Raw genomic sequence first — 14625 nt, 5'->3', positions numbered from 1 at the left:
CAGGCAAAAAGTGGGGGGTAACTGCAACAAGGAGCCATTTTCCCACAGCCTAGTTTAACTATATTTTAAATGTGGGCATATTATTTTACACTTAACATGCCCATAATACCAGTGAGCTCTGCAATGCTGGGCACAGGCTTACCCCTAATGGAGATTCACTTTTGCTCAATAGCAGATCTGAGAATGGGTGTAGGCATAGACCTAGGATTGTTAAATGAACGTTTGGGAGCACACTAATAGAAAAAAAGAGCTTGTTTACCATCACCTTAGAAGGCACAGAATAGCACCCACAGTGGTAGTGAGAGCTTGGGACATACATGGAGGACAAAGCACATGCAAGGATTTGGAAACATGAATGTCAATTCACAAAAATCATGGGGTTTATAAAAATCATGGCATTTATAGAAATCACAGGGTTTACGATTGCATCATGGTATCACAGGAATTAATCTACAATGGCTTTACTGAAGTAAAATAAGTGCTATAAAAAATACATTACACTTTGAACAATGACTGTACAAGCAGAATCCGAAAGAATACTTAAGAGGCTTCTAAATGTATATGGCTTAGTTATTTTAGGATGCTTAATCAGGAAAAACTGTTTTCCTGAGAACCTGTAACTAAACGGTCAGTTAATCTTGGCATCTGCTATGGAAAGACATTGATGATGCTCGGCATTATAGATATATAAAGCAGCACAACAACAAAAAAGCACCGACTCTAAGCCACATTTGAGGTTAATGAGGTGGAAATAAGTGGTGTTCTGGTGAAGAGGTCTCAAAATGGCCCATTCAGCCTTTATCACAGGGACTGCAGAAAGACTATGAAGGAGGAACTCAAGGTGGAAGTAAGGATAAGAAAATTGTAAAAGCACATAACCTTAACGTTCTGCCATAATAATGCTACCTGAAGAGAATGACTAATCAGAAAAAAACAAGTCAGGGATCCAGACAACATTTTGGTCAACGGCAATAATGGCACGCCAATTTAAATTGTTACTAGCTACCAACTCTACAACAGTAGAAAGAAATAACCACATAAGTAATCATTTTATATATCGAAAAACAACATAAATAATTCTATACTCACTACGTCCTTTGAGAACTATTCATGAATATGCACTGTCTTAGCACCAACTATTAACTCCCATTCCTCAAGACTCACACTATCTCCTCAAAGTCAACCCTCTCATACATCTTCACCCCTTTGTACATTGAACCACTTCATCATACATGCTATGATTTCTCACCTCTATCCATTTTCTACAATTAATACACTATCACTCCTACCAATATTCTCTTTTTCTTCTGCCTTTTCTCCCACCTTCCCACACACTGACATCTGCCATCCACTCTCAAACCCACAATCCTTCCACACCTCTTCAACTCTCTCACCCTATTGTTAACATTGCTTGAAAAACAAAGGAAATAAATGACCTGCCATTTTCCAAACATTAAGCAAAAATATAGCTTTAAGCATTGGCACCTCACAGGATTTGGATTTTTGCACTCATTTTGCTAATTTCTCTCACTGGCCAGCTCAATGATGAGTAATAAGGAAAAGCATACAATAATAGAATCTGAAGATGGTGGTCACATCTTGGGGCACTGTGGGTTTAAGGTCACAATGAGACTGCATATCAATAAGTGTCATAAAAATAAACATTTCAATTATTTCTTCTGAAATCAACCACTAGACTATAGAAGAATGTACAGCACAAACTGGTTCACAGCGAAAATCTGCCAATTTTGTGAGAGAATGACCCTTCTCCTACAATTTTATTTAAACATTTGCCTGATCAAAATCTCATGGTGCTTTTCTCTATTCAGAAAACAATCTGGAGCCCTATGTGATGTATGTGGTAGATACTTCGGCATACAAATGTTTTACTATGTGCAGGAACAGAACAGCCTATAGGGAAATCTGCAAGTTTCACAACAGGCTAATGTTTCTGAGTGAAGGAAGGGCTGTGCAGGGCAAATGTCCATCTCTGCTTGACATCCAATTGAATTACATTAGTCCAGTGAAACCACTCTTTCTGTCCACCTCTGCAAGATTGCATTTTAATTGTAATTCACTGTTGCTGTTTATAATGCAGAAATGAAAACCGAGGTTTCCTCCTGCTTCCACTGATATAAACACTTATTCACAGGATGACAGCACAATGTGTATTAATTTAGAATTAAATGCATGTTACATACAAGAGATATCAAAGCAATAAGCTGCATGTTTTGTCTAATTATTTAAGACTGTTCCAATGTTACATATTAAGGAATGTTCTATTACATCCTCTTCGCCCTGCCCTTTGACAATCCATTAAACATGTGCCAAGCTACTGTCTACTCTATCTTAATGCCGGTGTTCAAAATGTTTGTAAGCCAAGCGTTTTATATCAGACCTCACTTTACAATGGCTCCAGGAGTAGAAGAGATTTGTTTCAGGAGTACTGGTTCTCAATCCAGTGACAGCCTGAAGCCTTTTATTTTAAAACAGCCAAATATTTCTTTAAAACCCTACACAAAAACAAAATGTGCTATTTGTATTATTTATAAGAACAAGACAGAAGTTGGCATGTTAACTGCTCATGAGCAAGGTCATGACATCTATCTAATCTAACGTTAAGAATTAGCTGCCTAATTGAGCCTTTGTGAGGCATAATACTAATATATGAACTCCTAGTCTGTTCCCATAAAACAGGAACCAAATACTGGTATAAGGCTAGCTTCACCCATCTTAAAAATAGCTGTGACTTAAGGAGGCTGTGATTTGGCACGCTCTATAGATAAACCCTCTTGCCTACCAAAGCTATGGCTTGAAATTCTTTATCAGTCACAACATTAAGCAACTGCTCTGCAATCAATGGCTGTAACTATTACAGTAGAAGCAGACAGAAATTGATTAAAGGTCTTTTTAGAGATATTGACTAAATGGGGATAACCACCACATTGGCTGCTTGAGCTTGGGGGCTGTATTTCTGTGGTATCTATTTGATGAAAGGCACACTACAAAACTGATTATACCTAGTTATTTTCATGGAAATCTTACTTATTACAGATTTGACTGCACTACTAGTAAAAAGGAAAAGTCAATGGGGTGCTTAATCAATTATATAAATTGCCATAGGTTTCTAAAAAGCTAAAAGTACGTGTGCATATGGCATGTCACAGGAAAAACATATAGGCCACTTTTAGCCACAAATCTGAACCAACTGTGTTTAAAAAGTCCATCATCATAGAAAGAAGAAGATGGCTAGCAAATTTGGTAATATTATTAATTAGATATAGTGGCACTAGTTGTTTTGGAAGAAATCCTAAAATGGAGAGAACCTGTAAATGCCATACCAACCCCTCTACACAGGAAGCGAGGAGACACCACCAAAATGAAAAACAAAAATAGTAAAACAATATATACATAAAAAGTGCATAGATACTTCTATGTACTTTTGAATTTGCACTTTTCAATTGATGACTCCTTCTGTGAAAGTATTCTCTTAGTTCCGCTAATATTCCATGAATTGGTGAGGGGTACATTGACAATATCTTTTATAAATGAAAATCTTTACAGGTTCATTAGGTTACAGTCATAAGTGTCACAAAATATTGGAAATAACATTTGATAATATGCACTGCCTGATCGAAATACATCACTATTAAAAAAAGATCCATGTAGCCTTTTTGGATACAAGGGCTGCTTTCGATCTGGTGCCGAGACATACCCTGTGGGATGTACTGGATCTAATGGGGCTGCCTCAGGATCTTCTTGATCACCTAGTCAGACTACAAACAAACATATGCCCAGGAGAGGTGGAATGATCAAGAGGGCTTATATCCCTGGGTTCCTACTGAGCAGGGAGTATGGCAGGGATGTGTTCTGGCTCCCACACTCTTTTCTTTGTTTATGAACGGAGCAGTGAAAGTGCTGGAGAACTGTCAGCATGCCCCTAAGATAGCTGGTGAATGTGTTCCCGTATTGCTCTTTGCTGATAACACCTTGCTATCGCTCTCACTCACCGGGTTCCAGCACTTGCTTAACCACTTCATGGATTCCAGCAAATTTAGGGGTCTGGAGATCAATGCAGGGAACTCAAATCTCATGACCATAAACTCCCTTCGCTCATTTAGGAAATAAATTGATAGTGGATGGAACGAAGATAGACCAAGTAAGGAGCTTTGATTACTTGGGATTAAGGTTTGCAGAGAAGCTCAACTGGGATATGCAACTGCAAAAACTTAACTCCCTTTTATCTCACAGAGCAGCGGCGATTGTTTGGAAACATATATCATCGGTTAACAGAGCTGTTTCCCCAACTGTTTGGGTATAGAGAGCAGTGGCTTGGTGTGGAGCTCTGTAGGGTGCAGAAATCTGGGGTTTGAGGGCCACCTCATGACTCAATATTGCAGAAAAAAAAAATTTAAGATAAATTTTAAATGTACCATATTTTACTTGTTTAATTTCTTTACGGTGGGACCTGCACATTAAGGGCATTGGTCACATTGCATGCCTCAAAATCCTGACAACTGGGCTAAAATCTGGATATCCCAGGAGCTGATACCATATAAAAATGTACTGCAGGAACTAATTCTACTTGATAATGCCTGTACAACACCTTGGCTGAGAGCTGTGAAATTCTTATACACTCAGTCAAATCTAGCAGATGTGTAGAAAGACCCGAGTAAGATGGACAAAAATTCAGCCCTTTGGCTGAAGAGAATATATTGGGGGCATGCCCTGCAGAAGGCATGGCGCAAAACCCCTCTAGACGGCCTATTACCGCAATGATACACAACAGTCTGTAATTTGTTGTAAACATTTGGCCGCAGTTTTATTGAGGGATTGTTTACAGCATGTCCGCCCTTCTTTTATGAGAGCCATAAACCATTCATACTTGTTGTTGTTAAGGGCAATAAAATTGTTTTAGCTTTTGATACATATGTGTCATAATTGTTTTTCCTTTAACAACTTTCTCATTGACGATAATTATCTTATTACATGCCGCTTGCTCTTTGCTTTCAATCAATCTTCCGTGTTGGTCTTCTGCCGTTATTCCTTTTTTATATAGGAGGGTACTCGTTTTCGCTTTAGGCTTAGCTTGCTACCTTGTTTTAGTCCTTGTGTCCCGCTCTCCACTGGACCCGGGCTGCGATTGCTGTGTTTCCGGGTACCTCCCCTGACTGCCTTACCCTGCTGTGAGGCATCCCAAGATAAGTAGCCTTGCCACCCCGCTGCGCTGGGTGTGGCCTTTGTAGTTCTTTTATCCTTTCTTTCCGCTGCCTTTCGTCCGTCAACCCAGCCTGCAACGCTCTGGGTGCCTGGCGTTCCAGTTGGTGTGGGTGGGTGGGTGTCTTCTTCTTCTTGGCTGCCCGGTCACCTGTGTTGGCCTTTGTGTCGGGCAGCCCCCTTTTAAACACCCGGTGCTACCTTCGGGGTACCCCCCCTCCAGTCAGATTTAAAAAATGCGGTCCCCCCCCCCATTGGCCGATTGCCTGCTGTTGCCCCCTTCTACTTCCGTCAAACGTTGGCCCTACGACGGGGCCGGAGGGGGGTGGGGGGGGGGGGGGGGGGGGGTTGTTTGGGGTTGTTTGTTGACTGGGGTGGGTACTTCCACCCCCTCCATGATCCTTTTGTTTTTTGCGCGCCCAACTTGGCGCGTTTTTCTGCTCGGGCCGCAGTGTGGTTTCCGCTCTGGCCACTTCGAGCTCAAACCCCTCCAGACGGCCTATTACCGCAATGATACACAACAATCTGTAATTTGTTGGAAACATTTGGCCGCAGATTTATTGAGGGATTGTTTACAGCATGTCCGCCCTTCTTTTATGAGGGCCATAAATCATTCATACTTGTTGTTAAGGGCAATAAAATTGTTTTAGCTTTTGATACATATGTGTCATAATTGTTTTTCCTTTAACAACTTTCTCATTGACGATAATTATCTTATTACATGCCGCTTGCTCTTTGCTTTCAATCAATCTCCTGTGTTGTTCTTCTGCCGTTATTCCTTTTTTAAATAGGAGGGTACTCGTTTTCTCTTTAGGCTTAGCTCGCTACCTTGTTTTAGTCCTTGTGTCCCGCTCTCCAGTGGACCCGGGCTGCGAGTGCCGTGTTTCCGAGTACCTCCTCTGACTGCCTTACCCTGCCGTGAGGCATCCCAAGGTAAGTAGCCTTGCCACCCCGCTGCCTTTGTAGTTCTTTTATCCTTTCTTTCCGCCACGCCGCACTTTGGGTTACCGCTCAAGGGAGGCTCCCCTTCTTGTCTGAGTTATCTGCAAGCGGCGAGCCGTAATGCGGCCCACAGGTTATCCCAAAAAAACCCTGTCCCCTGACTGGATAGGTGTACCCCGTCTGATGCGAAGTATTCTGGTCTTTGCAGGTTTATTAGCCCATGTCGGACGGTCTCCCAGCCATTTTGGATGCAGAACTTTTTGGCTGCGATGTTTAGTTTCTTCCGTGATCTGTCCAGCGCGCCTGACGATATGGCCCCCCTCCACCGGTGCCTGGGAATGATTTCTGACCAAATCAATGTGGCCTTGCCCATCCGTCTAGCTGTTGATGTGAGATTTACCCTCATGGTTTCCATCAGAACTTTCCTCCCTAGTTGAGCCAGCTCATTCCCACCCAGGTGGATTATTAAGACGTCGGGGCAGGGTGCTGGGAGGCCAGGAGCTCGACGAGTCTGTCCATGAAATGCTCCCACCTCAAGCCTGGGAAACCGAACCATTTTATGTTTGTCCAACGGGGGCGTTGACCGTTTGTGGGGGCTGACGACTCCCACCAAGCCTGTGTTCTGTGGATGAAGGAATGTCCAACCACCCATGCAGTTCTATGTTTACCTGTGGGTGGAAGAGGACATTGGATGGTGACTGTTGGGGTTTTTAGGGACGGTCTCCTCCCTGCTGCTCCCTAATGTAGCCTTTGTAGGCATTTGAGCTCCATCTCCCGATTGCCTTAATGCCTGGTTCTGACATGCCGTGGCGAGCTGCTGTAGTTGCAGCTCCTATCCTGAAGGAGTGGGTGCCAAAGTTGCTGACTTGCAGTCCCACCCTGGCCAGTGCCCTCCTGAGTATTGATTTGAATTGAAAGAAACTCAGGCATTCCCCATTCTCGTGTTTTAGGAGCGCTCCCCGCGTTTCGGGACTGAGCTGTAAGAGCTCTTGTGTGTTGCAGACTGGACATACTTCGTGGTCGTCCAGGCACTTCAGCTCTATTTTTGCCCCTTTTCCCAGTTGGTCCGTCTTGGACTTTCTTAATATGATTAGCATGTGTCTTTGGCCTATATGCACGTCGTTTCTCTGAATTCCTGCGTTCGCGTGTCCTGTTTTTGCCGGGGCCACTAGCTCGCTTATCCTGAAGGCCCGAAGAATGCCAGCGTGAAAGCTGTCTTGAAGAGGGTGCGCTCGAACTTATTGCGGCATATGCCCCCGAGCGCTCCCACCAGCTGCTTCAGTGTACTGAAATCTATTGGGTGCCTTTGATCTACTGTTGGGCCCTCCAATCTGCGCCACCCTTTCATTGCTGCTTTTATGTAATGAGAGTTCGTGGGGTCCCTGCCAGTTGCCAGCTTGCTGAAATGTGCTATTGCTGTTAGGTGAGCTTGGACCCATGACTTGGTTTTCTTTTGCAGAAAAGCCCATTGTATGAATCGCTCCACTGCTTTTTGGGATTCTTCATGGTCGAGCCAGGACTTTAAACCTGTCACTGCTAGTACTTCGTTTGCGTATGACGCGTAGCGCCTAGCTGTTTTGGGCGCTAGGGCGTGTGTTATTAGGGCTGTTAGGTCCCCTCTACCAGTCCCCACAGGCTGTGGGGAAACGGTGTCATCTCCTTCTCTGCTTCCGGGGCCAAGCTCCTGAATTTCCCCATCTGGAAACGAGAGAGGGCATCTGCTTTAGAGTTCACTGCACCCTGCACGTGTCTAGCTCTTAATTCTAAGTTGCCTTCCAGCTGCCTAAACACTATGTATCTCAATAGCTTTAAAATTGCTGCGCACTGTGAGGTCCCCCTGTTAATAGCGTGCACCACCGCCTGGTTGTCGGACCATAGTGTGAGCTTCATGTTTCCCAGCTGCTCCTTCCAGATTGTTAGGGACACTGCGATGGGGAATAGCTCTAATAGTGTGATGTTCCTGTTCAGGCCCCGTGTTATCCATGACTCTGGCCACTTCATGGCGCACCACTTGTTTTTTAGTATTGCCCCGAAACCAATGGTGCCCGCTGCATCTGTGTACAGTTCAATTTGCCTGGCGGACACCCAGCCTTCTCTCCATATCAGTGTCCCATTGAAATCTGCTAAAAATGTCTGCCATGTCTGCATGTCCCGTTTTGCCCCTTAGGTCAATCTTACGTGGTGGTGTTTTTTCTCTAACCTCTTGGTCAGCTGAGAGAGCCGCCTGGAAAATACCCTCCCTGCGGGGAGGACTCTTGCAGCAAAGTTTAGCTTGCCTATAAGCTGTTGCAGTTCGCCAAGTGTGGCCTTCTGTTTCCCTAGCAACCCCTTGATGTTAGTCTGCAGGTCTTTGACTTTGTTCAGCGGCATGCTGGATGTGCCCGCATTTGAATCTAGCTCTGTTCCCAGGAATATGAGTTTTGTAGTTGGGCCTGTGGTTTTATCTTCTGCCAGTGGCACTCCCAGCGAGGTGGCTAGGTATTGAAATGCGTCTAGAAGCTCCTGACATTCGGGCCCGCTAGGCTGGCCTATGAATAGTAAATCGTCCAGGTAATGCAGCTTGCCGCCCCTTGGGTGTTGCTTGTGTAGTGCCCATTCCAGAAAGGTGCTGAATTTCTCAAAGTATACACAGGAAATAGAGCAACCCATTGGCAGTGCTTTGTCAAAGTAAGTTTTGCCTTCAAAATTGAACCCTAGCAGGTGGTAACTCTCCGGGTGTACCGGGAGCAGCCGAAAGGCCACCTCGATGTCTGCTTTTGCCATAAGCGTGCCCGCCCTTTAGCGCGCAATAAATCCACTGCATCGTCCACTGATGCGTAGCCTACCGCGCAGTGTACCGGGTCTATGCCATCGTTCACTGACTCGCCTTCTGGGTAGGACAGGTGGTGAATGAGTCTGAATTTGCCGGTCTCTTTTTTGGGGACCACTCCTAGTGGAGATATTATCAGTTTGCTTGGGATTGGGGTGGAAAGCGGGCCTTCTACTCTCCCTAACTCTAACTCTTTTTTAATTTTTTCCTCTAATAACTTATGGGTATTCGCTTGCTGAGCGTAGGTTCTTTGGTCTCTTGTTGTGTGATTTTGTCCTGGCTGGTATCTTAAAGCCTTGCTCGAACCCTTCACATATTAATTTTGCATCTTGCTGGTTATTGTACTCGTTCGCTAGTTTCCTTAAGATGACTGTGTTAATGGGGGATGCTGCCAATTCCACTTCTTCCCCTAGCCATGCTATGCGGCTGGCGTGCTTATTTCTTTTTATCCTTTTCCCGTTTGAGGCTGCCCCCTCCCCCTCGTTTGCACTCTGTTGCGGGGTGCCCCCCCGCAAGCTGAACATACGTGCCTGAATTTGCATGCTGCGACCCACGTGCACTCGTCTTTTTCGAATTTGTAGCATATTGCGGATGCAGTCTTCCCTGTCTGGGGCCCCTTCCACTGTGTGTATGGCTGTCTCTTTTGGTAGGGCTTTCCCTTTTCATGCCTGCTTTTTTGGAAGCTCCCGCGAAAGGGCTGCTCGCTTTTGTGGGCCCAGTTCCTGGCTTCCCTTGCTACCATCATTTTATGCATGTACCCTGCTACATCTTCCTCGTCCCATTCCATGTCCGGGTGTGCTTGCATTTTTAGCCTGAAACCTTTGTCGTAATCTAGCCAGGCCTCCCCGGCGAATTGTCTTTGCGCCTCGTGGATTTTAGATTCGTAAAGCCATAGGTCCTTTGCACAATGTGGGAATTTCTCCACTATTATACAGGCCATGATTCTGAAGGCATCGAGCCAGTTGTCAAAATTCCTTTCCTTCCTAACTGTTGCGTTCTCTCCTTTCCTCTTCCTTCTTGTCTACCGTAGTTAAATCTAGGCCTTCTACTTGGATCTCTAGCAGCGTGAAAATATCTATGAATTCTCTGCGCCATAACCTCTCTTTTACTGCTAGTGGGATAAGACTTGCTAGCCCTGGTGCCCTTGCCACCATGTAGGGTCTCCCCAGGGTCCCTCTTTTGGAAGACTCTGGCTCCTGCCCATCTGCTGATGGGTGGCGCCGCCTGTGCGCGGTTTTGCTTGTCCCCATGTCCCACGCCTGGGTAGGCCGGGCTGCGGGTCTCGTGGGGGCCGACTCCTCCCTCCCACTGTCCGGTGATACGCTTTGCTCAGGTGTTGCATCTGCCCTAGTTGTCAGTGAATTCTTACCTTTTGATCTTCTGGGGGGTGGGTCTTCCCTGTTTTCTGGGTCCCCAGTCCCTTTTGCCTCTTGTCCCCCCCCTGGTTTTGCAAACAATAGTGGTGCTATAGATTTCAGACATTCTTGGACAATTATGCTGATTTGCTCACCATTTGATGTCTTCGCTTTCTTGCTGGGCCCCAGGGTTGCAGCTTCTGTTGGCTCGCCGGCTTCTCTCTTGTCCCCTTTTTTCGCTCCTCTGGACGTATTTCTTTGTCGCCTTTTTGCTTCGGAGGTGGCTCTTCGATTCCTGGATTTGTGCCGGTTGTTCTGTTGACGTTGCGCTCGTCTTCTTCTCGTCCGCTCCTGCCCCTTTTATTTGTTTCAGGATCCAGTCTTTACTGCGCGTTGTAGCCGCCTCTCTCGCTGCTTTGATTATCTCCTCGAGCTCCCCGTTAGCCTCGGCGATCTCCATGTTGCCTTGTCCCAAGGCCAGTGCTCAGGGTCGCGTTGCCCCGCCTGGGCTGTCCCCTGGTGTCACCTGGTCTTCACCCGGGTCGCGTCGCCCAGAAGGCTGTCCCCGGTTCCTCTCTTGGCTTGACCTGGCTGCTGGGTTTTGTATGCAGTGCAGGTTTGCTCAAGAAGAATTTTTTTTTTTTTAAGTTCTTGTTATTGGGGTCTTTTGCTGGACCCACGTCTTGCCGCCCTGGTTAAACAACAGTTTTTCCCTTTTTTTTTTTTGATTTTTTTAAACCAGCGCTGTCCTGCTGTGTTTGTCCGCGTTGCTCTCGGGTCCCTAGAGCACGCGGATCAGTTTCCTCCCGTTTTCCGGGTTGCCCCGCCCTTTTTTGGGACTTCCGCCCCCTCCATGATCCTTTTGTTTTTCGTGCGCCCAACTTGGCGCGTTTTTCTGCTTGGGCCGCGGTGGTGTTTCCGCTCCGGCCACTTCGAGCTCCCGGTGGTCGCGGGCCTTCGCCCCAAACAAGAACTGAAGGGCTGGCTAACAAATTTTTAAGTCATAAATGTTCCCCGCAATTTGAGTTATTCCTCGATATAATTAGCCCCACAGAGGCCTAGTCTTTGTATATTCGTTTTCAAAATTGTACATTGGCACTTTGGTCTTTCACATCGAAGTAGGATCACGATGCATCTGGATCAGAGAGCTGTTCTTTCTGTCCTAACATGGTAGAAACAGAGATTCACTTCTTACTGATCTCTCAAAAGTATAGAATCCAGAGATCAAGGTGGATCCTACCGCTATGTAGAAATCTGGGTGTCAATCATTGTGTAGTACCTTTACCTACAGTAAAAACTGAAACAGCTGAACCGACTGCATTTGATGCCTCAAGATACCTAAAATGGGCATGCTCATTGCGAGCAACTGAAGTGAAGTGAAGTGAAAACCTGCTCCTGAGATGTTACAGCTGTTTGTATAACTTAATTCTATGTCATTGTTTCCCATTTTACTAGATAGGGATGGACTAAGAACCTTCCTTTCTCAGTCTGATAGATGTTCTAATTGTTGGAGGCTCTAAGAGGCATAACATGCCCTTTTAGGGAAGGATCCCCCTACCTGGGTACGGTGTGTAATTGAAAATGGAAGTTGATCTGTAAAAGTATATTCTGTATTTTGATCTAAAACTCGTGCAATCCTCACGTGGATCTTAGCAATAACAACACTCATTACTGCTGGGCCTTTTGATTGGGGAAGGTGTGACAACGTTATATAGACATGACTGGCTTATTAAGGGACTATGCTTTACAATATTAGTTTACATACTGACAAATGGTAAATACAAGATACTCGCTCTTGATTTTATTAGTTTTATGTTGATTTTACTTCTTCCTTGTTTCTATGACACCAGCCTGAGGTACTGTATTGCTTCTCTCTTTCAAAGTATGTTTCATAATTTTATTGTTTGACTTTAAAAATGTATGACTGAAGATGTTATTGTAATGTGCTTTTATGGTTGCTTACAATTGAAATAAATTAAATTGAAATTGAAAAGTAACTTACTGAAAGGCTCTTGAAGGCAGTCATGGATTTCTGAATATCAGTTCGATCAGGATGATAATCCTAAAGACAGACAAACAATTATTTTTTCATCTTCATTTTATTAAACAATAATCTTGTCATTGCAGAAATCATTTAGTTGTACCTAAATAAATGCACAGTTGAGTTGGAAACATATGTACTATTTAACGAGAGATCTCTATATCAAAAACATTTAATCTCTAAGATTGTCCCACCGCATATTGTGAGACGCAACTTCTTAAATCAGGAGCACAACTCTAAACTGTTCTGCTAGCTAGAAATGATCAATAAACAATCAGACCAAAAACTGAGGCGAATAGGTCTTTGGAATTTTTCTAATTTCTAAATGACCCTCAGCCCCACCCACCCCACTTCTCCCCCTCCTCCCAGTCCCCCACAAGCACACATCCTTCCACCACAAACACTAATGAATATCTTTACAGGCAAGCATTTTGAATTACATTAGAGGCACCAAGATTTCATTTAGAAAGGGATAGGCTCATTAGGAACAAAAACAGACCCCTCTCACAAGCTTGTAGAAGTGACTAATAACATCCTTAATAGAAGAACCCTACTTAATTTATCAAGCTAAATCAAGTAAAACCTCAAAATGTGAAAAGCACCATTGATAAGTAAAATGTTACTTACAAGTAGACATCCGTCTGTGGCATGTAGGGCCAGATGTAGCAAACATTTGCGAGTCGCAAATGGCCCGAAACGGTATTTGGGACCTCGCAAATTCCGAAATGGGATGCAAAAATCCCATTTCCGAAATGCAAATAGCGATGCGAGCCATTACCGACTCGCAAAATTTGCGAACTGATTTTGCGACCCGCAAATAGTGAGTCGCAAATTGCGAGTCGCAAACCATATGCAAAAGCCAGTTGCAAATTGCGACTAGTCGCAAAAAGACCTTTTTGCACACCCAGATTACCACTGATTCAGAGCAGGTGGTAACCAGAACCAAAGTATAAAAGGAGACCCAGAAGGCATCTGGGTGACTCAAAATGGCTGAACTGTACGTGATAGCATGGAGGAGGAGAGTCCAGGCCGCCCAGCAGAGGAGGAGGAGGAAGCAGAGACAGGAGAGGATATACCGAACCAGGCAGACACTATTTCAACAAACTGAGGAGGAGATATATGACAAATATAGACTGAGCAGTGCAGCAATTTTAGAATTGAACTACTTAATCCTCAACTTGAACGACAGAATGCGCGGCAGCACCATCCCTACACATGTGCAAGTGCTATGCTCACTGCACCTCTTGGCCTCGGGTAGCTATCAGGGGGTGATTGCTGTGGCAGGTGGGGTATCCCAAAGTTCACTCTCACGATTCTTCAGATCATTCCTAGATGCCATACTCCCACACATGTCCAGATATATATACCTACCCAGGAATGAGGTAGAAATTAACAGCACCAAGTTGGACTTCTACAGAATTGCCAACTTCCCCCATGTTATAGGGTGTGTGGACGGGACACATACAAATCTGCCCTCCTGCAAATCTGGAATATGTGTTCCACAATGGGAAGTGTACTCACTCTCTCAACATCCAGGTGGTATGTGATGCACATAATGTCATTACTGACATTGTAGCTAAATTTCCTGGGATTACACATGACTCATACATATTTAGGCACAGTGGGATACACCAACGCCTAGAACGTGGGGAGTTTGGAGACGGATATCTATTAGGTATCGCTGAATACACCCTGAAGCCTTACATACAGGTCACTGTGGAAACCATTCATGCCCTGCTAAAATTGCTTATTTTTGTCAAACAGGTGACAGTGCATATGCCCTGAGACCATGGATACTTACCCCGTACCTAACACCTGGCAATGGGAACAAGAGGCGATATAACAGTGCGCATCGGCGGACCAGAACTGTAATTGAGAGGACCTTTGGATTGTTAAAGGCAAGATTCAGGTGCCTCCACAAAAGTGGAGGTGCACTCCAGTATGCCCCAGAAACAGCATGCAAGATCGTCACTGCCTGTGCAATCCTACACAACATTGCCACCAGACGTGGGCTACGTCTCACCCCTGAAGAGACAGACATGGAGGATGAGGAGCAAGAGCTACCACACCGACAGCCTGGGGATAGAAGCATCGCAAATGAAGGCAGACAGAGACGGAACCACATTGCAACCCAATACTTTCCAAGGTACGTGGCAACTGTCCCCACACTCACTAATGTCAGACACACATAGCCCAGTTGTGTAGTGAAACAAACAAAACCTTTTATTACTAAACCATATGGAAAACAAATAGTGCTGTAT

The 14625-nt window shown here is 44.9% G+C and overlaps 1 protein-coding gene across 4 annotated transcripts in view; it reads right to left on the bottom strand.

Annotated features, from left to right (window-relative positions):
* Nucleotides 1-14625, bottom strand: part of ARHGEF7 (Rho guanine nucleotide exchange factor 7) — an 832785-nt gene that overhangs the window by 438114 nt on the left and 380046 nt on the right. For all 4 annotated transcript variants that reach the window (XM_069205130.1, XM_069205127.1, XM_069205128.1 and 1 more), the window contains one exon: nt 12326-12385. In XM_069205130.1, the coding sequence (XP_069061231.1) occupies nt 12326-12385 (60 nt within the window). The remainder of the gene's footprint in view (nt 1-12325; nt 12386-14625) is intronic.

This window comes from Pleurodeles waltl, chromosome 8 (genome assembly GCF_031143425.1).
Source record: "Pleurodeles waltl isolate 20211129_DDA chromosome 8, aPleWal1.hap1.20221129, whole genome shotgun sequence".
NCBI lineage: Eukaryota > Metazoa > Chordata > Amphibia > Caudata > Salamandridae > Pleurodeles > Pleurodeles waltl.
The sequence above is the reverse complement of the archived record's forward strand: the minus strand, read 5'-3'. Positions and strand labels throughout refer to the sequence as shown.